Below are 20,734 nucleotides of genomic sequence, written 5' to 3'. Positions count from 1 at the left end.
ACGTGTTTCAGTGAGGATTTAGTCCGAGATCATGTTTTTGCTGGTTGAAAACTTATAAACCTGACAACTTCTCATTTGATTGATGTTTTATGCATTGAACAATTGAGAGAATTTTTGGAAAACATTTTGAATTATTTTCATAGTGGGTATGGATTAGTTATTCTTCTAGGGATATGCTATCTATACAACTTGAAGATTTACAATGAACGAACGGGGATAGTGATGATGTCACTGGGGCGATATTGTCGTGTTGTCCTCGTCCTAGACTTAAGTTTTAGGCTTTGAAAGGTAGTGATTAGAAGTTTTGATTCCCTTCATTACCAAAGTGTGATGCTTTAGATCTATTGGAGACAGTAAAAGGGTATCATTTAAATTTGATTGTACCCTCTAGACCCCTTTCGTATGCAACGCCTTGTGCCTCGCTCGGTTTGATTCTTGTTTGAGCTATCAAATCTTGAGCTGGATACTCCTTCTCCTCACTTCACCTTTTACCTTTTTTGGTAACTAGTGTTTGAGATTATCAGGGTAATGGGCAATATTGAGTATTTAAATCTAAGATTTCTTTTGAGTGCGATGACATCAAGGTTTTTCTATGAACTGGATGGTGGCATTGTAATTATAAATCTTGACATTTCAATTCCTTTCTTTCGTAAACTGTAGACACTTTGCCTTCTCGTTTGTTGATGTGAAACAGTAATTCTTTAATTATGCATGGCCTAAACCATTTTGATTGCGAACTTCGGAAAGCAGCATCAAATTTTTTTCAACTGAGTAGAACAATTCTTCACAGGTTTTAGAATCCAGGTGCTCCAATCTATACCAAAAGCGCCCTTATAAACGAAGCTCCACACTTCTGTCATGTTTAAGAAATTCTCCAAGGACGATATTCATTCTCGTTCGAATATCAAATCATCAGTACAACGTGGTTTAAAATCAAACTTCGTCAATGCATACCCAGATTTAGAAAATGCAATTGACAATATTATACCCAAAAAATCACAAGTCATATTGATAAAATGTGAAGACAAGATCCAGTTATACTCTGTTGATAATACAAACAACCCATCTAAAGACGGAGACAATGATTCAGATGCTGATGACAATAATGAAATCGTCTTGATTCAACATTTTACAGATATCATACCTACTTTGAAAACGGTGCATAAATACCCCGAGTTGTTTCCTAGGGTACAAGTAGATAGGGGAGCTATTAAATTTGTTATGAGTGGTGCTAATATTATGTGTCCTGGGTTAACTTCCAAAGGTGGAAAATTACCAGACGAGGATTTACCTGTTGACACTATAGTCACAGTTTACGCTGAAGGCAAGGAGAATGCGTTGGCTATTGGAAAATTAGTTATGAGTGTTGATGATATAAAGAAGAAGAATAAAGGAATTGGTATCGAGTTGTTGCATTATTTAGGTGATGGCTTATGGAATCATAAGGAATAAGTTAGCAGAAGGGGAGAAGGGAAAAAAAACTTACAATACGGGGAGGGATGGGGAGGATTTTTACTGAAGGTTTAGGTTGATAAATATGGACCTCAGCGTATTCGCCACTGTACTTAGCCTATTTATGAGTGATGCAAATCTATATAAATACTTTGATGATTGTCTAAGACAAAATCATTCAAACAACTTGACCAATTATCAAACTCATATTTAGTGGCAAAATTTGTATCTTCGTTTATATAATAGTAGATTCGGAATTGCAATATTGATAAATTTGATAAAAATAGCCGTGAGATCATCCCTTTAAATTTCAAAATCGATGTAGTTTTGAGGAATTTGTATGTGGATAAATGAGAATAAACAGTGAGGTCACTTTCGGTGTGAAGATTACCTTCCGACCCAGTTCCGTCTTCTTTTATGTCCCTTTTCTGCACATTCACGTGACGAACTCGCAATTGTAAATTGATCCATCTTTTCAGCTCACTTGAAGTTGATAGTTCCTTAACTTCATGCCCTACTTTCCCATACTTCTGCAATAAGTTCTTCCACCGTGTTGGATTGTGCATTTCATACTGGCCCAGGTGAACTTTAGATATATAGTATAATTCACCGTTTTCAATTTCAGACAAAGTCAACTTTGACCCATTCAATATACTTAGCCTGTCACCATTGCTCTTTCCATCATCGCATTCAAAACGTCCAATTAGTTGGCAAGTCATTTCATCAACTGATATATTTTCAAAAATTGGATTGTGATTGATTCGTAGATTTGTCAATTGAGGAAACGATTGAGATAAATTATCTATATCCACCCAATTGGAAATTTGATTATACCGAACATCGAGAGACTTAATCCTAGTTTTAATGATGCTATTCTCAATTGAAATGATTTGACAATGTGAAATATTCATATTCAGTATTAATGGTGATAAGTTGAAGGGAATTTGATCTAAATAATTATAAGATAGATCTAAAGCTGTTACCTTGCTATCACTGAGGTTTAGGGAGTTCGTATCCTTGTTGGTGTAGTAGTTCCCTGATAGGATCAATTCTTGTAAGTTGGGAAGTCGTGATGTTATTGAATTGACCCTGTGTATAGGTATCAAAGTTGATGCCATTTTCAATACTTGCAAATTTGTATGACTAAAGCTTTGATCCAGTCTCTGAATTAACTCATCTGGGGCAAATCTATTCCCATTGATATTAAGTATTTTTAAATTGGGTAAACGTGATACAATTTGCCAAATGTCGCCCATTCTATTAAATAAATTGGAGCTTAGATCCAAGTTAGTTAAATTGCATAATCCGCTAAATACATCTTCCATATAATCACCATCACTTTCATGAGCCATACAGTAGATCAACAGATGATCTAAACTTAACGAAGTCAAATTTCGTAATTGTGATTGACGCTCATTCAATTGTTGCCATCCCAATTCTTCAACAACTTTACCACCAAATGTAATACCCTTAGCTTCATACCCAACGACATCAACGTATTGCTCTCTAATCAATTGAATAAATGATTTTCGATCATGATTTATGCTCCTGTTGGTTGATTTGATAAAACTCGCAGAATTGGCGACAGTGGGAGTGAAGTATTCTATACCATCCAACAGTCCATCATTTTTACCACGATTGGCATCGTCCCATTCTATGCCATAGGCAATAACTTGAGGTCCCCATTGTGGTAAGTGGCCTATATATTTTATTGTTGCTATATGGTTGTCTGTAGCTGATATGCGATCATGTAGTTGATATTGGGTCATAAAGACTGGACGTTACTGTTGTAGCCATAAACTGGGAATGAAATATTTTATGCTCGCGTTTTTGTGTCAACGGAAATTATTCAGCAGAAGTTGCAAAACAAAGTGCCTAAATACACCCTCTTGCAGTTCAAAATGAATCAAGTTCTTTAATCCAACTAAATTACCTACGTTTTATAATAAACTCGTCATTAATCATGATTAAACAGCAAGCTCAGCTTCGAGTCCTTAGACGATCTTAGTACTCTTACAAATCTTGGAATGTTCCCCAGAAATATTAGAAAGCATCTCCACGATTAGTATCTATCAAGACGAAAAAGAGGGATGAATGTGGAAACCCATGCCATAGTCTAGCTAAACCTACCATTAGTACTTCAAGATAATTGGCATTACAAACTTTAACCATCTGCACTCAGTCTAGAGGTTCGTAATAAAGTTCCTTCAATTTAGTACATCTAAAAAATGATCCTTACAATTTGGAGGACCACACACGTGTTAGAAACAACCGCTCTGAGAATAACCAAATTACTCGACAATCCCCAATTTTCAAAATTTTAGTGTTCTTAAACATATCCAAATCTATTCCGCTTTTGCGTTGTAGGCAATCTGGGTTCAGTATAGAGGGTCCGGTAATTTGATTCCCCAAGCTACCTATGGTTGCAAACATTTGAGTCAAATCAATAATAGATGTTTTTCATCTCCGAAGGTCCATAGTTAATTGTAATTTAGTTACACTACTCAGTTTCAAATGTGAAAAAAACTTTTGAAAACCCAACACGCCTGCCACATCTTTGATGTAAAAGACAATTCCGATTCGAGGCCAATGCCTTTTCTCGCAATGCAGTAATTGTCAAATACTTGAAATTTCTCCAGTGTCATAAAATCTATCGCAATTTTTTCATTCGTCTCATAAAACTGGTACAAAATGGCTGGTTTTCTTAAATTAAAATCGTGCAAAGGAAAACAATCTTCTAGATGGTGAGTTTTGCTGCATTATCGTTTTGGATATAACCTGAATTTTATACCCTTGGCCGATTATTTGCTTCTTTCAAATTCTAACTCTTTTACAAAAAGGAAGGGCATGAGAGCAGCGGGATAAGCTTAGTGACACCTGCAAATGAAACAATGTTTTGAGGTACTCCATTTGGAAACATGTCCAATGTAGTTTTGAAATCCTATTGCAGGGAGTAGGAATTCTGGTTTGTAGTTGTGTGTGCCATTTTGAATGTGGCTTTTCGATCAATCCGTGATAATTCCCTGTAAATGATTTTGTGCACACTCCAATGAGCACCATAGACTTAATTGGTAGCGTGGGTTGCAGAAGCTGAATTGAATACTTCAAGTGCTTCAAATTTTAGTAAGTGTTACTAAAGAGGAGAGACACAACTAGCTATCACTGCTATTACAACCATATCAAAGACTAACAGTGACTTTACCTTTGTTTACTCAAACATATATTCTAAGGTTCTTGTGTTCCCAACATTGTTTGTGTTGTGGAATATTGCTTTTCGCGAGACTTGAAGTTTGTAGGCTTTATCATATAAAGCTATGCCAAAGATGGCGTTGGGAGTAAGATTTTCAGGGAAGGAGTTGCTTCACTCTATACGTTTCATGCAATATCTTTTGAAGAACTATTTTCCTTTTACACATCTATGACAAATCACTTTGTTCCGATTTTGTGCGCAATTGTTTGCAATATCATTCCTTACAATTTATATTAGCAAAAACTATATAGCTTACACACACCGCAAAATCACTTCTTTTGTAAGTACTGCTTGATTGTATCCGGTATCTCCCCTTTAAATTTGACGTATTCTTTTTCCCAAAATCCAATCATATCAAACAGCTTGATAGATCTCTTATGATTATGAGCACTTGCTGGAGAGGGCCCCGTCATCAACGAAGTTTCAACGATATCAGGATCTAAAAACCGTTCAATTTGGAGCTTCAATTTACTATTGGCTTTAATTACTTGCCAGTCACCGACTAAATTAGGAATATAAAGATAATTATAGTCTGATCTTAAGCAAAAGTAATTACGAACTTGGTAAAAGAATGACAAGGTTAGGATACGCACCTTATCATGGCTATCATCATTATCCCCTCGTTTTTCACTTGCCCCAATCAAGAAGTTGAGAATATTATCATAGTATTGAGTGATGTACAAATCATCATCTTGGGCATATGCAGCAGCTGACAAGTAAAACTTCATCAGTATATCATGATAATTAGGGTGGGTTGAATTCCTCATTATACTTCTTCTTCTATGTCTTGACAAATTCATTTGCTCCAAAACGTACAAACGTTCATAGATTTTAGCCAACGTGTGAAATTTAAAAGAAGAAACAAATGGAGTCTGCATAATTTTATCACCAAGTATCTCTAACTCCCTTCGATGCAATTGTTGATCATTTGATTGACAAATATATTTGAGGATCAAAACATGACTATAGTAATCTAAGTTTTCGTCTTCTGCTTCATTAAAAAGATCAGAAGCTTCTCTGTAATTATGACGTAACATTGCAATGAATCCTTTGATTATTTTCATTTGTTGAGCGGTGGAGTAGGTACTATTTAAAGAGCTAGCTGATGTTGCCGAGACATTGGCATTCCCGTTTCCTCCATTCACGGAAAGAGGTGTCAATCCGCCCAAGAAAAAAGCTGAAACGGCTCTAGTTTTTGGTGGCTTATTAGTTTTTGCATGATTTTCGATAAATTCAAAGTATTGATTCATAATGGGCTCTAATTTCAACATTCCATAATACGCGATACTCTGCCCCAATACTAAAATAGCTTCAATCAATAGTTTAAGGGGATTCTGTTTCAACAAGGGTTTTCTTTCTTTATCCCATTGTTGTAACAAAGCATCGGCTTGGTTAATTTTACTAATGATTATTTGGCACTTACCGGTAAAAGAATCCTTGGGAGATATTTTATTTAATGCGATTAAATCCAATACTTGATCATCAAATGATTTAGTTTTCCCTGCAACTGGTTGTCTGGATGGTGTTAGTAAGAAATAGAAACAGGTGTGGCTTATTCAACTTACTTGTTCGTTTTTGCTTGTTCCAATTTGATCAAAATGTCTTTCTCCAATTGGCATATGTCAAACTTCATTTGATCAAATTGTTTAGTACCTAATAAACTACCTCTTGAAATATCCAATATTTCCCCAAGACAACCCATAGCAGAATCTTTATCATTTAGATCAGCATAAGTAAAAGCTAACACTTTAATAAACTCTTTTCTATCAACTTCATTAGGTGCTAAACATATAGCAACACCAATTTCTCTAAAAGCACTCGATAACCTTCCGAAATGAACCATAGTACAACCAATAATCAAATGGAAAATTGGGGGAATAATATTCAATCGAGATATCTGGGGAAGTAAAAACATAATCTCGTTGAAGTTTCCTTCATCGTAGAACTGTCTCAATTGTGAATACAACTTGACTGTTGCTTCATCTTGTTTGGTGACGGTATAGTCTCCATCTTCTGGTTGTAAATTACTTAAATCTGCCACAAATTGTCCTCCATTGACAAGTTGTTGCAGTTGATTAACAATAATATCATCAAGTCTACCTTTTAAGTTTATATATACCGGCGGATGCAGCTCCATTATTGACGGGAGAAGTAAACCACGATTGTAGAGTAAAGAAGATACTTTTCGGTGGGAAAGTGTTGCAAAAAAAAAATAGACAGCCGATTTACTTAAAAGAAGAGACAATTTTAAAGTATACCACAACATCAACATGCATTCCGAATGGAGCTGAGAGTAGAAAGGAAGGAAATGAGCATGATGGTAGAGCTGGAGTAACACCCATAGTTGGAGTTGATTGCCTAAAAAATAATACTAGAATCAAGCAATGGCTCGTATAGTAAATGGATTCATAATAATCTTAGGGTGTAAGAACCTGCTCCAATGACTGCTACTCCGGAGTTCAAGAGCTTCGTGTAGTATCGAAAGTCCAATACCATGAAACATGAAACATGAAATCAAAAGGAAAAAGGAAAAGGGGAAAAAGTAAAATAAGACTTTCAGGCCAAGTGGTGTTTGTTTTGGGGCTATTGAAAGCTATTAGGGTTTCTTTAGTTTTTGTTGGTTAACTGAAAATTGAAAAAACGTATTTTGGTAAGAAAGTGGGGAGAGGGGAAGAGATAGTGTAAACTTTAATACTATAGAGATCCTTTAGTACTATTATGTTACACAAATACATTAAATTACGAAAGTGAATAAGTTGGTATTTGTACATATGCACACGACTATTTACTTCTCTTTGCTATTCTTAGAAAAGTACGGGGTAAAAATAATATATTATATAGTTTGTATTACACCATACGTGTATCTATATATATATATATATATATATATATAAGCGCAAATCAATACATCCTACTAAATAATAATTCAGTATTTCCCCACCCACTAGACATAAGTCCAGCCTACGCTGATATAGCAAAGCAATAAGATTTAGGGGATAACACATAACATACATTTATCTCTATCCCTATTACGTAATTTTGCGTAACATAAGTGTGAAGTAGGAAAGGATCATTCATTTTTTTTGTTCACAAGCACACTACTTTATACAAATTTACTATTCCAATCCCCATTGTACTTAGTAATGTGATCTTCATTAGTGTATATGTAGTAAGTAGAGAGTTACTGACCCGTTTTAGTGCTTAATCCCTTTTGTTAAATTCAAGTTTTGTATCTTGTTGTTTGTTGTTGTTTACCCACTGTTTTAACATTGCTCCAGCTATCGTACGTCTGTTAGTCTGTCTACCGAGAAAAACTAAAACTAAAATTGATCTTGAGATTCTTAAAATGTTTTTTTTTTCATCATACAAATCGTAGTCCATAATCAATCGAACATAAACAAAAATTACAGGCCACGGCTGATTTACAAGTCAACCCATCTGTATACTTTTATAACATCTATTATTACTAATACTATCACTACTGTTGTACCTCCTAAATTGATTGAGATAATTTGACACTACCTTTACCTTTCCCTGGCTTTTATGTCACATTCATCTTCTTCACCAACGTTAATAACAAATAGAACACCCCCACCCCCACCACCACCATCAGCTGGCCCACACCCACTGCATTTGCATCCTCATCCTCATCCCCATCTGCTTCAACCACATCTTCAACAGTCTCATCCAATTAGAAACACGATCGACAACAAATTTGTTCCATCTGACCTACATTCAAAAAGTCAGCCTGTTTCTCACTTGGAAAAGCAACCCCAACTTGATCAAGCAAAAACTGTCACAACTACAAATACCGTTACATTCCCTTCAAACAATCAGATGTCAAAGTTGGATCCTCCTTTAACAGCAACAGCTACAGCTACAGCTACAGAAACCGAAACTGCACCCACATCTTCCAATCACACTGTAGTTACTAGCGATGTGAATGTTCAACCGCAATTAAACCTCCAAGCACAATCACCTACATTTGGTCTCAAATCACTGGAAGTTTCCGGAAAGCACACACCTCGAAATAATCTAATTTATTATGATCAAGCTGAACAGATATCGCAGCAATGCTCACCTTTGTCCACTCCGAAACGATTGTCTTTTGATCAATTGCCACAAAAGAATGGCCAACCAAACTACGTCAGCTATCAAGGCAACTCGTTTCGATACACCGACAAGGATCCTATTTCTCCGCGCCAGTTATCATCAACCACCACTCACGATAATGAGGCGATAAAAAATTTGCATGCCAAATTAGAGCACACTAACAACAACAACATTAATCACCCAATCTTTCGACTTCGATCACCTCAATCACCACTGCTACCACCGCATGCACAACTTGTCTCTCCACTGCATTCACAACTTAATTTGAGTACTAGTTCTAGACCGTCGACGCCATCGGGGTATAATTCACCTGTTAAGGAAACTAATCGTGTATTATTAGAATATGACCCCATCACTAGAAGGAAAGTATTGAATACCTACGAAATATTAAGAGAAATCGGGAGAGGTGAACATGGAAAAGTCAAGTTGGCCAAGGATTTAATTAATAATGAACTAGTTGCCATCAAGATTGTTAATCGAAAATTGAAAAAGGAAAGACCATCGTTGAGAATACGAAATAGCAACAATGGCAAAACGAGTAGTATCAGTGAACATGAATTGAAAATAAAGAGAGAAATTGCCATTATGAAAAAATGTCGACACAAGCACATTGTCTCGTTGAAGGAGGTTTTGGATGATACAAGTTCATTCAAAATTTATTTAGTATTGGAATATATGGAAAAAGGCGAAATCAAATGGAAAAGGCTACAACAAGATTTACGTCCGAATACTAAGATTCAGCTGGATAATGACGGCAGTGATCTGGAAATACCGTGTTGTGGAAGGAATGGTGGAGATCCGCGGCAACCGCATCATCGCTTTTCCACTGAAGAAGATCTACTCTCAAATGAATTCAGTCCAAATTTGACTTTTAGACAATCGAGAAAGATTTTTAGAGACGTTTTATTAGGATTGGAATACCTTCATATGCAAGGGATTGTGCATCGTGATATTAAACCAGCAAACTTGTTAGTATCATCGGATAATATCGTTAAGATTAGTGATTTTGGTGTTTCAATTGCTTCCTCTTTGATTGAAGAAGATTTGGGTGTTTTGGTTAATGAATTGGATCTAGCTAAGACAGCTGGTACACCTGCATTTTTTGCTCCTGAATTATGTCAACTAGATGGTGATGATGAGAATGACGGAACTGGTAATAACGATAACAGTGAAGATAAAGCTACCGATTTTCAGTCCAACCCAAAATCCCCCAAAATTGATTATAAAATTGATATATGGGCACTAGGAGTTACATTATACTGCTTGTTATTTGGTAAAGTTCCTTTCAATGCTGATTCAGAATTTGAACTTTTCAATGTGATTGTCAACCAACCATTACAATTCCCTCCTGACATAAAATCATTCAACTCTCCCGGTTGGGTAACCGAGGAAGAGTTTGAGTTGGCTAAAGATTTGCTTTCTAAGCTATTGAAAAAGAAGAGTTCGGAACGTATAACAATACAAGAGATTAAAGAGCATCCGTTTACCTTGATGGATTTAGACAACAATCTTGAATCTTTGCATGAATTGTTCAATTTAAACTCGTCAACAGCAAACAGTCCCTTAGATTTTAATTTAAGTGATCAGGATATCGTGACTAACGATGAGATTGAAAATGCCATAATTGGTTGTGGAACAAGAATCAAACGAAGCCTAGTCAAAGCAATTAAAGCGGGAGGTATCAAAGATTCTGAATTGAAGAGCAAGTTCCAAGCGCTACAAATGGAACACTCCAGAAGTGAATCCAGTGATGAATCTTCAAGTGGGTACTCGACTTTTAATTCATCCTATAAACTCAACTCAATGCAGCATAACAATCATTCAGTTATTCTCTCCGAACAACCAGTGGTTGTTTCATCTCCATTGCAATTGAATGGCGATGGTTCACGAACAACCAAAACACGATCACGGACTGACTCATTTACCCACAACCCACACGTCCCTTCACATTTATCCCAACAAGTTTCTAGCAACTCAAGTTCACCGGTTTCTACACAAACACCTATTGCTATTTCTGGAGCTGGTCATAAAGAGGGCGGTAAAAGCTTGCTTCATGAACGATTGGATTCACAAAGCGGAACTCCAAGTAGAAGAGGAAGCTTTGCTCGTAAAAGTTTTATCCATGATATTATTGAATCACATAGTGGTGCATCAAGTAGAAGAGGTAGTGCTGCTGCTATTCCAATTGTTGAAGCACCGCAAATTGAAACGAAACGAAATGTTGGTGGTAATTTGTACTTGAAGAACCAATCTATTGTGGATACTTTCAAAGGAATACAAGAACAAGATGATAAACGAAGACGATCAAGTTTGTTTTCAAATCATGTTAGTTCATCAAACAAGAATTCTGTTTCACATGATGTGCATGGCAATCATTCACCACTTGGGCAACTGGTTTATACAAACCAACCATCATCGTCCCAACAAGCACAACATTTACCATCAAAGGACGTTACTTCTGCACTTGTGACTCCGATCCCTGTACCTGCAGTTAAGCCTAATTTTGAGTTTTTCCGCAATAATGGTTTGAAGCTGGATGATATGTCAGACATTGATCCTACTCAAGGCGCCACACGTGAACTGCAATTGTACAAGTTTATTGATAAAACTGGTGGGGATAACCTGATTGATGGTGATCCTATCGGATCATCGTTCATGTCATTGCCATTGACTGGAAGCTTTGCATCCTTAGATAGTATCAATGATGAAGTATTACATTTGAAGTACAAGCCAATTACCATAACTGATCCAAATAAACAACGCCCAATTACATCATTGAGGAAAAGATCAAGTTTTTCTGATTCAAATTTATTTAAGAATAATAACCCAACCGCTGTATTGAATAATAAATTTGAATCGTTCAATTTGGAAGATCTGATGAATGTGGGGAAACAAAAGCGATCACTGAAGAGATTAAGTGATGATGATGGTGTTGCGCCTAGTGCTAAACCGGTGATTAATTTGACAAGACAATCCAGTAGTGAATCTTACTCATCGTATTCTTCTTCAAGTGGAAGTTCCGATAAGGATTCTGCTGCCGAAGAGGATGAAAATGATGAAGAGGAAGACGAAGAGGACGAAGAAGATTCAGATGAAGAAAATTTGACGCTTGCTTTCCATTCGAAGGTAACACCATCTAGAAGACCACCGTTCTTATCAATTGGTCAACGTTCTAAATCTCACGATTCCAGGCTACCTTATATGGTATCACGTGGTGATGCTGCTGTTACAACTGATGCAGTCATATTCAATAGTGATTCGCATGATTTTGAAGATGTGCCGATGGATTTGATTGATTCTACTACTCCAGATAATGCTTCTAGATCAACTGTACAATCTGTACAATTTAAACAAGGTCCACCTTCATCACACGAAAACAGCACCAACAGCTCATCAAATAAGCATCTTAATCCTTCGACAATATCTTCGTCTCAGCCATCGGCTCAAACTCAAGGGCCGCAAACTCAACAACAACAACAACAGCAGCAACGACCACAATTGACCACAGACAAGGACAAAAAAGCCCGTTTTTTTGCCCAGATTGCTGCATCACAACAAAAACAACCACCTTCAACACCTAAAACCATCCTTCGAGAAAATATATTCCATCATCAATTCAATAATCATTATAACAAAGCACCAGTATATTCAAATTTTCCCAATTCAAAACATTTAGGTAATAATCCTCAACAAATTGTTGAATCATCAGTAATGAAGTATAAACAAAATCGACCTAATTATTATCGATCAAATTCAGTTGCGGTGGGGATTTTACAACATACACTGGACGAATTATTGGATGATATGATTGAGCAAAGGAAGGAGAAAGCGTGAATGGGGGAGAGACAGTGGAGTGGGGAATGATGTATTGTAGGATGTATGGCCTTTTTTCTTTATAGACATGGAAGGATGAAGAAAAGTATACTGTAGAAACGTATCTATGTATCGTTTAGTTTTAGTGTATCAACCTCTGAAGGTATTATCGTCATAGTAGACCGATGTTGGGGGGTGATGGGATGTAGTATATTATGAAAGCCACCACCAACAACAGTTCTGTCTCATTTAACTCTGTCCCTATTGTAAAATTCATGGTAATAGGAGTGTAGATTTGTTTTGTGTTAGGGAATCATTTTTGAATCAGTTAGCGAGTATGCAAGATGATTCACTTTGTGTCGATATTTGATTGACTATAAAGTAGGTTGCAAAATAGAAAGAAAATTATAAAGGAAGGTTTTTTGTAGAGCTGTATAGGTGGTCAAGTCCACTACCCCTCGGGTATGTATATGTGGTTGTAGTTATGTAGCATAAAAATATATCTGATAGTAAAATATATATTTTGCACTTTTTTATCTACCAACAATCGACTTTACCCCGATATATAATACAGCATTATATAGGAAAAAAGCTTGGTTTTCTTTGGCTTTATTTAAAGAAATCTAACAAAATAATTTTTATCAATTCAGTGTAAGATGATAGTAACAAAAATTATATTAAAATGTATATGGGTGTTCGCCTCGTAGTAACAAATTGATCCGGGGAATATAATCTTGTTTGTTAAAAAGAAAAGAAATCAAAACTCATTAGTTACCGCGATAATATTTATGTGATACTCAAAGTCATTTTTGCTTTTCACAAAATATACCATATCATTTTGCAACCGAATATGATTTCAATTGATGAAGTTGGTGAAATATATAAGATGATCGTGAAGTCCAATTGACATAACCAATTTCCTACTACTTCTAGCAAGATCACCTTTATTGAGTCTACAGTTACTGAAACTCCAATTATTGCCACAGCAGAATCTTCGTTTGAATCAAGTGCAATCTACGTCAATGTTTCTTTAAGCCTGAATACTACTGCCACTGCAACTACTGAACTAGACACGCTTAAACTACCTGCTGGGTCCTTCGGAATAGGAAGTAACGAAATTTTTGAAAGCTTGACAATTAGTGTGTCTACGGAAACCGCACTTGCAGGTATTTCTGCATTGGACAGCTCTACTAGTGGTATCGCTTCAACTGTTGAAAGTGTCTCGCTGTATAACACAATATCATCTTCATTCCCATCGACTTCATCAATTTCGTTGGTCACTGAGACCGAAGTTACTGAATTTTCTGCCGCTTCAAATCAATCAACATTCAACCAATCATTAGTGTACCACCCAACCACTGTTTCCACTACCGCTTTGAATAACACTGCTAATGAGATTGTTTCCGCTGTTTCAACCTTGTATCCAACCTCGTTATCATCACCATCTTTGATTATGTTGTACCCAGAACCAGTAGCAGTTACATCCATTTCATTTAAACCATCGGAAGTTGATTCATTAGAAACAGATGAGTCCATTTCATCCATTGAATTATCATTGGCAATTGAATCCCTACCAGTTAAAACACCATCATCTGTTGAGGGTGCGTCAGTTGCATCTTCACCAGCCCCATCTACTTCAGTTGTAGCATCATTGGATTTGCCTGCTACAATACCACAGCCATTCTTTGCTCCTTACAACGCTGTTAATAGTACATCAAACCAACAGCCAACTTCAACCTCCACTGACTTGTCCTTACCTTCGTCGATTGGTAATTCCGTGGATCTGGGAGCTGTTCAAGCTACTATCTCCCAGTATGAATCTAATTCTCAAACTGATAACGACCTCGTCAAAACAACCACCCCTACCAGTGTTGGGACTGAAATTGTTGAGCCAATTGCAGAGTTCAATTTCTTGAATAAAACCAAAACATTGTTATTGGAAACTACCATCACTGAGATAGTTGAATCCTCAAATATTACTGGGGCTGTGGTTTCTGCTGCTGGCTCAAAAGATGGTAACGTTAAAAGTGAATCATCTGTGGTATTCGTTGTTGCTGAAAATAATGGAGTTGTTGCAACCACTAAAGCTGCATCATCTACTAATGCTACTACCTTTACCAAGGCTACTACCTTTACCAAGGCTACTACATCCACTAATGCTACAGAAGCTACAACTACTGAAGCCGTTTCCTTCACTCTCAACTCAAGCTCCTCATCAAGTAAAGTCGCCGACTTTTCAAGTGCCAATACATTACAGGCTGATCCTGATCCTGATCAAATCATGGACGCTTCAGAAAAACATTTTGACACTTATGCCATTACAACCAATGTGGAAATGGCTAGCTCAACAAAAATTCCAGAAACAAGTTCAACATCGGCTCCATATATTACTACTTACGAAAATAGTAGTTCTTCGGTTGGATCAACATTGTCTATTCTAGTTGCTGTATTGGCAACAGTTATTATTAATTGGCTTTTGTAATCATGTTATAGTTTTATAATCAATTCAATTTTTTGATTTCAATCTTAAAGTTGATGGTTAATAATATGTAAATATGTCTGGCTTATTATGTCCTCATGGACCCAATTTAAGTGTTAATTAAAGAAGGGGCATGGTAGCGAAGTTTAGTGTCCATCTTTCTGTTTCCTCTTCCATTATGCAACATCATTATATGAATGGAAAACAAATTGGATCAAGTTGTCATACTTCACATAGGCGCTGGGAAACATAATGAAAAGCAGAACAACGAGTATGTGAGATTGATGAGAAAGGCTTTGAAGAAAGGTGACATTGTCGAAATCAATAGCATTTTGGAACATTCATCAATGACAAATACTGGATATGGATCAAGTTTGAATATATTAGGAGAAGTGGAGATCGATGCTAGTTACATCAAAAGTGATGGTGAATGTGGGGCTTTATTAGGCTTGCAAGTTGATTCACCAACAAAGGAGATGTTTCGAATTTTCAATAAGATCGATAAACGATATGTTGGAGAGGAAAGCTTGTCAAAGCCATTGAGTTTGCATTGTAGTAACTTGAGGAGGTATATGGATATTCCTGTACATGACCATTTAGTGTCTCCCAAATCGAACAAAATCTACGATATGTACAAAGATCAGGTATTTCAATACCATGGTGAGGCTCATATCAATGACACAATTGGATCAATTGTGATTGACACGTTCTTGAATCAAACTACACTAGCCACTACATCAGGCGGCCATTTTTTCAAATTGCCCGGTAGAATTGGATGTGCTGGGATCATTGGAGCAGCTATTTATCATGAGCAAATTGAAGATTTGCAAATTAGTTGTATGTGTTCTGGAAACGGAGAGCAAATTATCAAAAATTCCTTAGCTCAGTCAATTGTTAAAAATATAAGTGATATGGATGAAGCGGAGTATGGCGCACGATTGGAGAAGTTGATTCTTAAAAAAACACCCGGTATTTACTGTGGTTTCATTGTTGTATTGAGAAGATCGAATGGAAGAATACAACTACTTTACGGACATACCACAGAGACGTTTTATTTTGGCACCAGGGTCAATGATTCAACGAGAGTAGTGCTAAGTTGTGCCGAACAAGAGGGCAAGTTCACATTTGGCGAATATAAACTACGATAGAGACATTCATTACTTCACTAATTGTATATATTTCTTAAAATACACACAGTATTAATTTTACTCTTCACCACGTTTCGAAATCTCCTTATATTTGTACACACTGGTTAAACATTCTAAAAGCTGAGTTCACTTAACGAGAAGTGGCTTTGACTTTTTGGAATGAACCTTTAGCACTTTGCTTAGAGACAACTGGAGCACCAGCGGCAGCAGCTTTAGCCTTTTCAGCTTTTCTGGCAGCCTTAGCAGCTTTCTTGGCTTCCTTGTCCTTAGCCAATTTAGAGTCTCTGGCAGCTTTTCTTTCGGATGGCTTTTGGCTTCTTCTTTCTTTAATCAATTCCAATGAAGCACCAACGATAGCTCTTTGGTGTTTAACGGTCTTTCTGGTTCTCTTTTTAGAAGTTTCTTCAGAAATACCCTTTTTGTGGTGTCTTCTGTACAAAACAGTCCATGAAATTCTTCTTGGGTTCTTTCTTTGGTGGAAAAGGGAGGCAGATTTTGATGATTGGAATCTGAAGATTTTAGAGTCACCTCTGACAAACAAGGTACCTCTACCTGGGTAAATCTTAGAACCTGAAAAGGAATCAACTTCGATCTTCATTTTTCTAAAAGCAAAGATTGTTAGTATTATGTCGAAGGATGGAGTCAATATTCAATTTGGTTGAACATTTAAGTTCAATAATGAGAGTGCTTTGGTTATGTGGATGAGTTCATATTGTTACTTCAACGTGGTGCCAAAATTTGGTCTGTGTAATTGATAACCACCATTGCTTTCTGGATTATTTCACGACAAATCTCCTGTGGCTATTCCTATCTGTACTTGACGACTCTTCTTTTTATATGTTCCACGTCCTATTTGGTCCTGAATATTGCATCTCCGTACGTAGTGATCTCTTCACATACCTATTGCGTGGTTAATTGATCAAAGGAAGGTGAATCTATTACTGATTGTAATTTTCAAACCTTCTATGTTTTTTTCGCTATGTGTGTGTGAGTAGAGTAACAAACGGAGAGAGAGAAAAAAATTATTCAGTTATAGGGTTAAGACCTAAATTGAAATATAGCACGTGCAATTCTTTGTTTTTCTTTTTCCCTTGTGTGTCTCTGTACAAAAATAAATTTTCATCTGCACAAACCTATTACTAGTTTGGTTCTTCTCTCACTACATCAAGACCGGAGTGTAACCTATTGATAGAAACAGATAATTAAAACACAGAGATGGTCAGTATACTTTCAAGCTAAAGCAAAACAACATAATGACTTTGAAGTGTAACTAGCTTCAGCCTTATTTAGGGCATTGCATTGAATTGTATGTCAAGTCGATGTTGGAAGAAATTCATATGGGTATAGTACTAACTTAATAACTTACAGGCACCAAAATCAGCTAAAAACCAAGAAAACATCAATGCTAAATTGGCTTTGTCCATGAAATCAGGTAAATATACCTTGGGTTACAAGTCAGTTGTCAAATCTTTGAGAACTGGTAAAGCCAAGTTAGTCATCATTGCTGCTAACACTCCAGTTTTGAGAAAATCCGAATTGGAATATTACGCTATGTTGTCAAAGACTCCAGTTTACTACTTCCAAGGTGGTAACAATGAATTGGGTACCGTTTGTGGTAAATTATTCAGAGTTGGTACTTTGTCAATCTTGGATGCTGGTGACTCAGACATTCTTACCTCAGTTTAAGATAATTATTCTACGCTAATGATCTATATAGTAAATAGTTGTTAATGTATTATTATATTGGGGGTAACAGTGTAAATGTATGCATTGAATTAAGCCAGGGGCCATAAATTTGGACATTTACCGCAACTTGTCTACACTCTCTTGTCTAAAGTAGCTTGCAACTGTCTAATTCTGTTCTCTTCTTTCTGTATTTCGGCATCAAGGTCAATCAATTCACCACTGCTTACAACATGATCAGTGGGGACTTTAAATTCCTTCCACAAGGCTTGTTTCGTATCAGCCAACTCCGCCTCCATACTGTCAATCTCATCATTAACACCAACAAATTCTTGTCTCAATTGCTCCACTTTACTCCTAATTGCATCGTAATCTTCGATCAAATTGGGGTATTTGTCAACCACAGCCACGAAATTTACTATTGACTCATACAAGTCATCGCTCTCTCTGAATTTGACATCTATTTTGGCAGGAAATGGATCAGGTCGATATAATATAGGTAGCCTAACTATTGGTTGTTCATAATCAACATTTTCCGATTCATTCATCATGATAAATGACGGATCGTCAAAATCGTATTCGTGATACATTGACTTACCATCGACTCTTTCCACCTTAGGATCATCCAGATTTGTTTGATTTAATGATGTGTTGGTGACTTTATATAATCGTCGTTCATCGGGTGTAGGATCGCGTAATAATGTTTGTATAGGTGGATGGTTTACCATGGAGTTGGTAAACATCCCTGGTATTTCAAACTCATAAGACTCAATCGACTGTGTAGCCTTGTCTATTCTATCTAGTTCATTCAAAAGAGACATTATTATTCTAGCAGCAAATGAATTTGGGGGTGTTGAGTTAGTTGTGTGGTTTGTTTATATTTCGTGTTGCAAGCCGCACAAATATCCTACTTTAGACTTCATCAGAAGAGATCACGAACTTTTTCAGAAATCGCAGAGAGCAGCTCAATCTTATCTCACTAAATACCAACACACACAGACACCCCACCCATGACAGTCGATCTAGATCAATATCTCAAACCCGGTAAAGATCACTACGTAGCATTAGGTCTTGAAGGATCTGCAAATAAGCTAGGTGTTGGAATTATTAAACACCCAAAGGGACAATTATCTGTTCTGAATCGAGCTGAAGTATTATCTAATATCAGAGACACTTATATAACACCACCAGGAGAAGGGTTTCTACCACGAGATACAGCAAGACATCATCGTAATTGGGTGGTGCGAGTTATTAAAAGAGCTCTAGCCACTGCTAAAATCAGAGGATCAGATATTGATGTCATTTGTTTTACTCAAGGTCCTGGAATGGGGGCACCATTACAAAGTGTCGTGATGGCAGCAAGAACATTGGCACAATTATGGGATTTACCATTAGTTGGAGTTAATCATTGTGTAGGACATATTGAGATGGGACGTGAAATCACAGGAGCAAATAATCCAGTTGTGTTATATGTGAGTGGTGGAAATACACAGGTTATTGCTTATTCGAAACAACGATATAGAATATTTGGTGAAACTTTGGATATTGCCATTGGTAACTGTCTTGATCGATTTGCAAGAACTTTGAAAATCCCTAATGAACCAGCACCTGGGTACAATATTGAACAAATGGCAAAGAGAGGTAAGCATTTGGTAAACTTGCCGTATACTGTCAAAGGAATGGATCTATCCATGTCTGGGATATTAGCTTACATAGATGGAGTCGCTAAAGACTTGTTCAATCAAAAGCAAAGCAAAAATCTCATTGATGAAGATACTGGTGAACCAATCACTGCCGAAGATTTATGTTTTTCATTACAAGAGATCTTATTTAGTATGTTGGTGGAGATAACCGAACGTGCATTGGCCCATGTCGATAGCAATCAAGTACTAATTGTTGGGGGTGTGGGGTCAAATGAACGATTACAAGAAATGATGAAGTTGATGATTGAAGATCGCAAAAATGGACAAATATTTGCCACTGATGAACGATTTTGCATAGATAATGGTATTATGATTGCACATGCGGGATTATTGCAATATAGAATGGGACAAACTAATGACCTCATGGATACTGTTTGTACACAAAGGTTCAGGACAGATGAAGTATTTGTCAAGTGGAGAGATGATTAGAGTTTAATAGACAAAAACCAGAGATACTTTAATGTAGATCAAAAATATCGATCCACGAATTGAGATGTGTTTCAGTTTCAATTCGTTTAAAGCGTGATCGTATAGTGAACTAATCTTCGAAAAGGCAAAACAGGGCATTCAAACTGCAACCTTCTTTTTGTCAGATATGGATTGGACATATTTATCGAGTACAGCGTTAACTACTGGATTATTTGTCCACTCTCCAACCTCGGGTCCAAAATCCTTCTTACATGATCGTAGCAAACTTGCCAATTTTCGGACATCTGTACCGTCCCATTTCTGTGCCGTTGAGTAATCGTATTCAGTTGCCGCATTTAGTGCGTTTATATCATCAAAGTGAATTCTTGCCTGAGCATAGCGGTCGTCCGTATCTAGCAACTCAACTCGCTTCACTTCACCAAATATACTCATTATTTTTGCAAGCACGCTCTCATCGATATTCACCTCGTGTCTGTGTTTGTATTTCAAACGAGCTGTAAACTGTGGGCTCGTTTCAAAGTTGAGCGGTTCAGACAAAGGTAGATCATAAATACTTGTATTGGCACTTGTTGTTTCTGCAAACTTCTTCTCTTCAAATAAACGGCATTTTTTGATTCCTTCTTCACGTAATAATTCGACATTAACTGGTTTTCGTCTCTGTTTC

General features: G+C 36.7%; 10 protein-coding genes across 10 annotated transcripts; 6 read left to right on the top strand and 4 right to left on the bottom strand. All coding sequences in view use genetic code 12, as the record gives it.

Annotated features, from left to right (window-relative positions):
- Positions 1 to 858: 858 nt before the first annotated feature.
- On the top strand, positions 859 to 1,452 carry CORT_0E01910 (Tma20 protein; the record flags this gene model as incomplete). The annotated part of the gene is made up of 1 exon (XM_003869862.1): positions 859 to 1,452. One exon carries the CDS (start codon positions 859 to 861, stop codon positions 1,450 to 1,452), a length of 594 nt encoding a protein of 197 aa, XP_003869911.1.
- A 122-nt stretch (positions 1,453 to 1,574) lies between these two features.
- On the bottom strand, positions 1,575 to 3,221 carry CORT_0E01900 (Pac2 protein; the record flags this gene model as incomplete). Its single annotated transcript, XM_003869861.1, has 1 exon — positions 1,575 to 3,221. The coding sequence occupies one exon, from the start codon at positions 3,219 to 3,221 to the stop codon at positions 1,575 to 1,577; it is 1,647 nt and encodes a 548-aa protein (XP_003869910.1).
- Positions 3,222 to 4,971: 1,750 nt separating this feature from the next.
- Positions 4,972 to 6,839, bottom strand: CORT_0E01890 (hypothetical protein; the record flags this gene model as incomplete). The annotated part of the gene is made up of 2 exons (XM_003869860.1): positions 4,972 to 6,217; positions 6,268 to 6,839. The coding sequence occupies 2 exons, from the start codon at positions 6,837 to 6,839 to the stop codon at positions 4,972 to 4,974; spliced, it is 1,818 nt and encodes a 605-aa protein (XP_003869909.1).
- Positions 6,840 to 8,245: 1,406 nt separating this feature from the next.
- Positions 8,246 to 12,649, top strand: CORT_0E01880 (hypothetical protein; the record flags this gene model as incomplete). Its single annotated transcript, XM_003869859.1, has 1 exon — positions 8,246 to 12,649. The coding sequence occupies one exon, from the start codon at positions 8,246 to 8,248 to the stop codon at positions 12,647 to 12,649; it is 4,404 nt and encodes a 1,467-aa protein (XP_003869908.1).
- Positions 12,650 to 14,081: 1,432 nt separating this feature from the next.
- On the top strand, positions 14,082 to 15,110 carry CORT_0E01870 (Fgr10 asparaginase; the record flags this gene model as incomplete). Its single annotated transcript, XM_003869858.1, has 1 exon — positions 14,082 to 15,110. One exon carries the CDS (start codon positions 14,082 to 14,084, stop codon positions 15,108 to 15,110), a length of 1,029 nt encoding a protein of 342 aa, XP_003869907.1.
- A 194-nt stretch (positions 15,111 to 15,304) lies between these two features.
- On the top strand, positions 15,305 to 16,255 carry CORT_0E01860 (Fgr10 asparaginase; the record flags this gene model as incomplete). Its single annotated transcript, XM_003869857.1, has 1 exon — positions 15,305 to 16,255. One exon carries the CDS (start codon positions 15,305 to 15,307, stop codon positions 16,253 to 16,255), a length of 951 nt encoding a protein of 316 aa, XP_003869906.1.
- A 130-nt stretch (positions 16,256 to 16,385) lies between these two features.
- CORT_0E01850 (Rpl24a predicted ribosomal protein) lies at positions 16,386 to 16,853 on the bottom strand (the record flags this gene model as incomplete). The annotated part of the gene is made up of 1 exon (XM_003869856.1): positions 16,386 to 16,853. One exon carries the CDS (start codon positions 16,851 to 16,853, stop codon positions 16,386 to 16,388), a length of 468 nt encoding a protein of 155 aa, XP_003869905.1.
- A 617-nt stretch (positions 16,854 to 17,470) lies between these two features.
- CORT_0E01840 (Rpl30 protein) lies at positions 17,471 to 17,941 on the top strand (the record flags this gene model as incomplete). Its single annotated transcript, XM_003869855.1, has 2 exons — positions 17,471 to 17,473; positions 17,624 to 17,941. The coding sequence occupies 2 exons, from the start codon at positions 17,471 to 17,473 to the stop codon at positions 17,939 to 17,941; spliced, it is 321 nt and encodes a 106-aa protein (XP_003869904.1).
- Positions 17,942 to 18,072: 131 nt separating this feature from the next.
- Positions 18,073 to 18,759, bottom strand: CORT_0E01830 (Spc34 subunit of the Dam1 (DASH) complex; the record flags this gene model as incomplete). The annotated part of the gene is made up of 1 exon (XM_003869854.1): positions 18,073 to 18,759. One exon carries the CDS (start codon positions 18,757 to 18,759, stop codon positions 18,073 to 18,075), a length of 687 nt encoding a protein of 228 aa, XP_003869903.1.
- Positions 18,760 to 18,948: 189 nt separating this feature from the next.
- Positions 18,949 to 20,070, top strand: CORT_0E01820 (Kae1 protein; the record flags this gene model as incomplete). The annotated part of the gene is made up of 1 exon (XM_003869853.1): positions 18,949 to 20,070. One exon carries the CDS (start codon positions 18,949 to 18,951, stop codon positions 20,068 to 20,070), a length of 1,122 nt encoding a protein of 373 aa, XP_003869902.1.
- Between the last annotated feature and the right edge of the window lie 664 nt (positions 20,071 to 20,734).

The sequence above is a fragment of the Candida orthopsilosis genome (assembly GCF_000315875.1).
Source record: "Candida orthopsilosis Co 90-125, chromosome 5 draft sequence".
Lineage (NCBI taxonomy): Eukaryota > Fungi > Ascomycota > Pichiomycetes > Serinales > Debaryomycetaceae > Lodderomyces > Lodderomyces orthopsilosis.
Note: the sequence above shows the minus strand (reverse complement) of the source record. Positions and strands in the feature narration are given on the sequence as shown.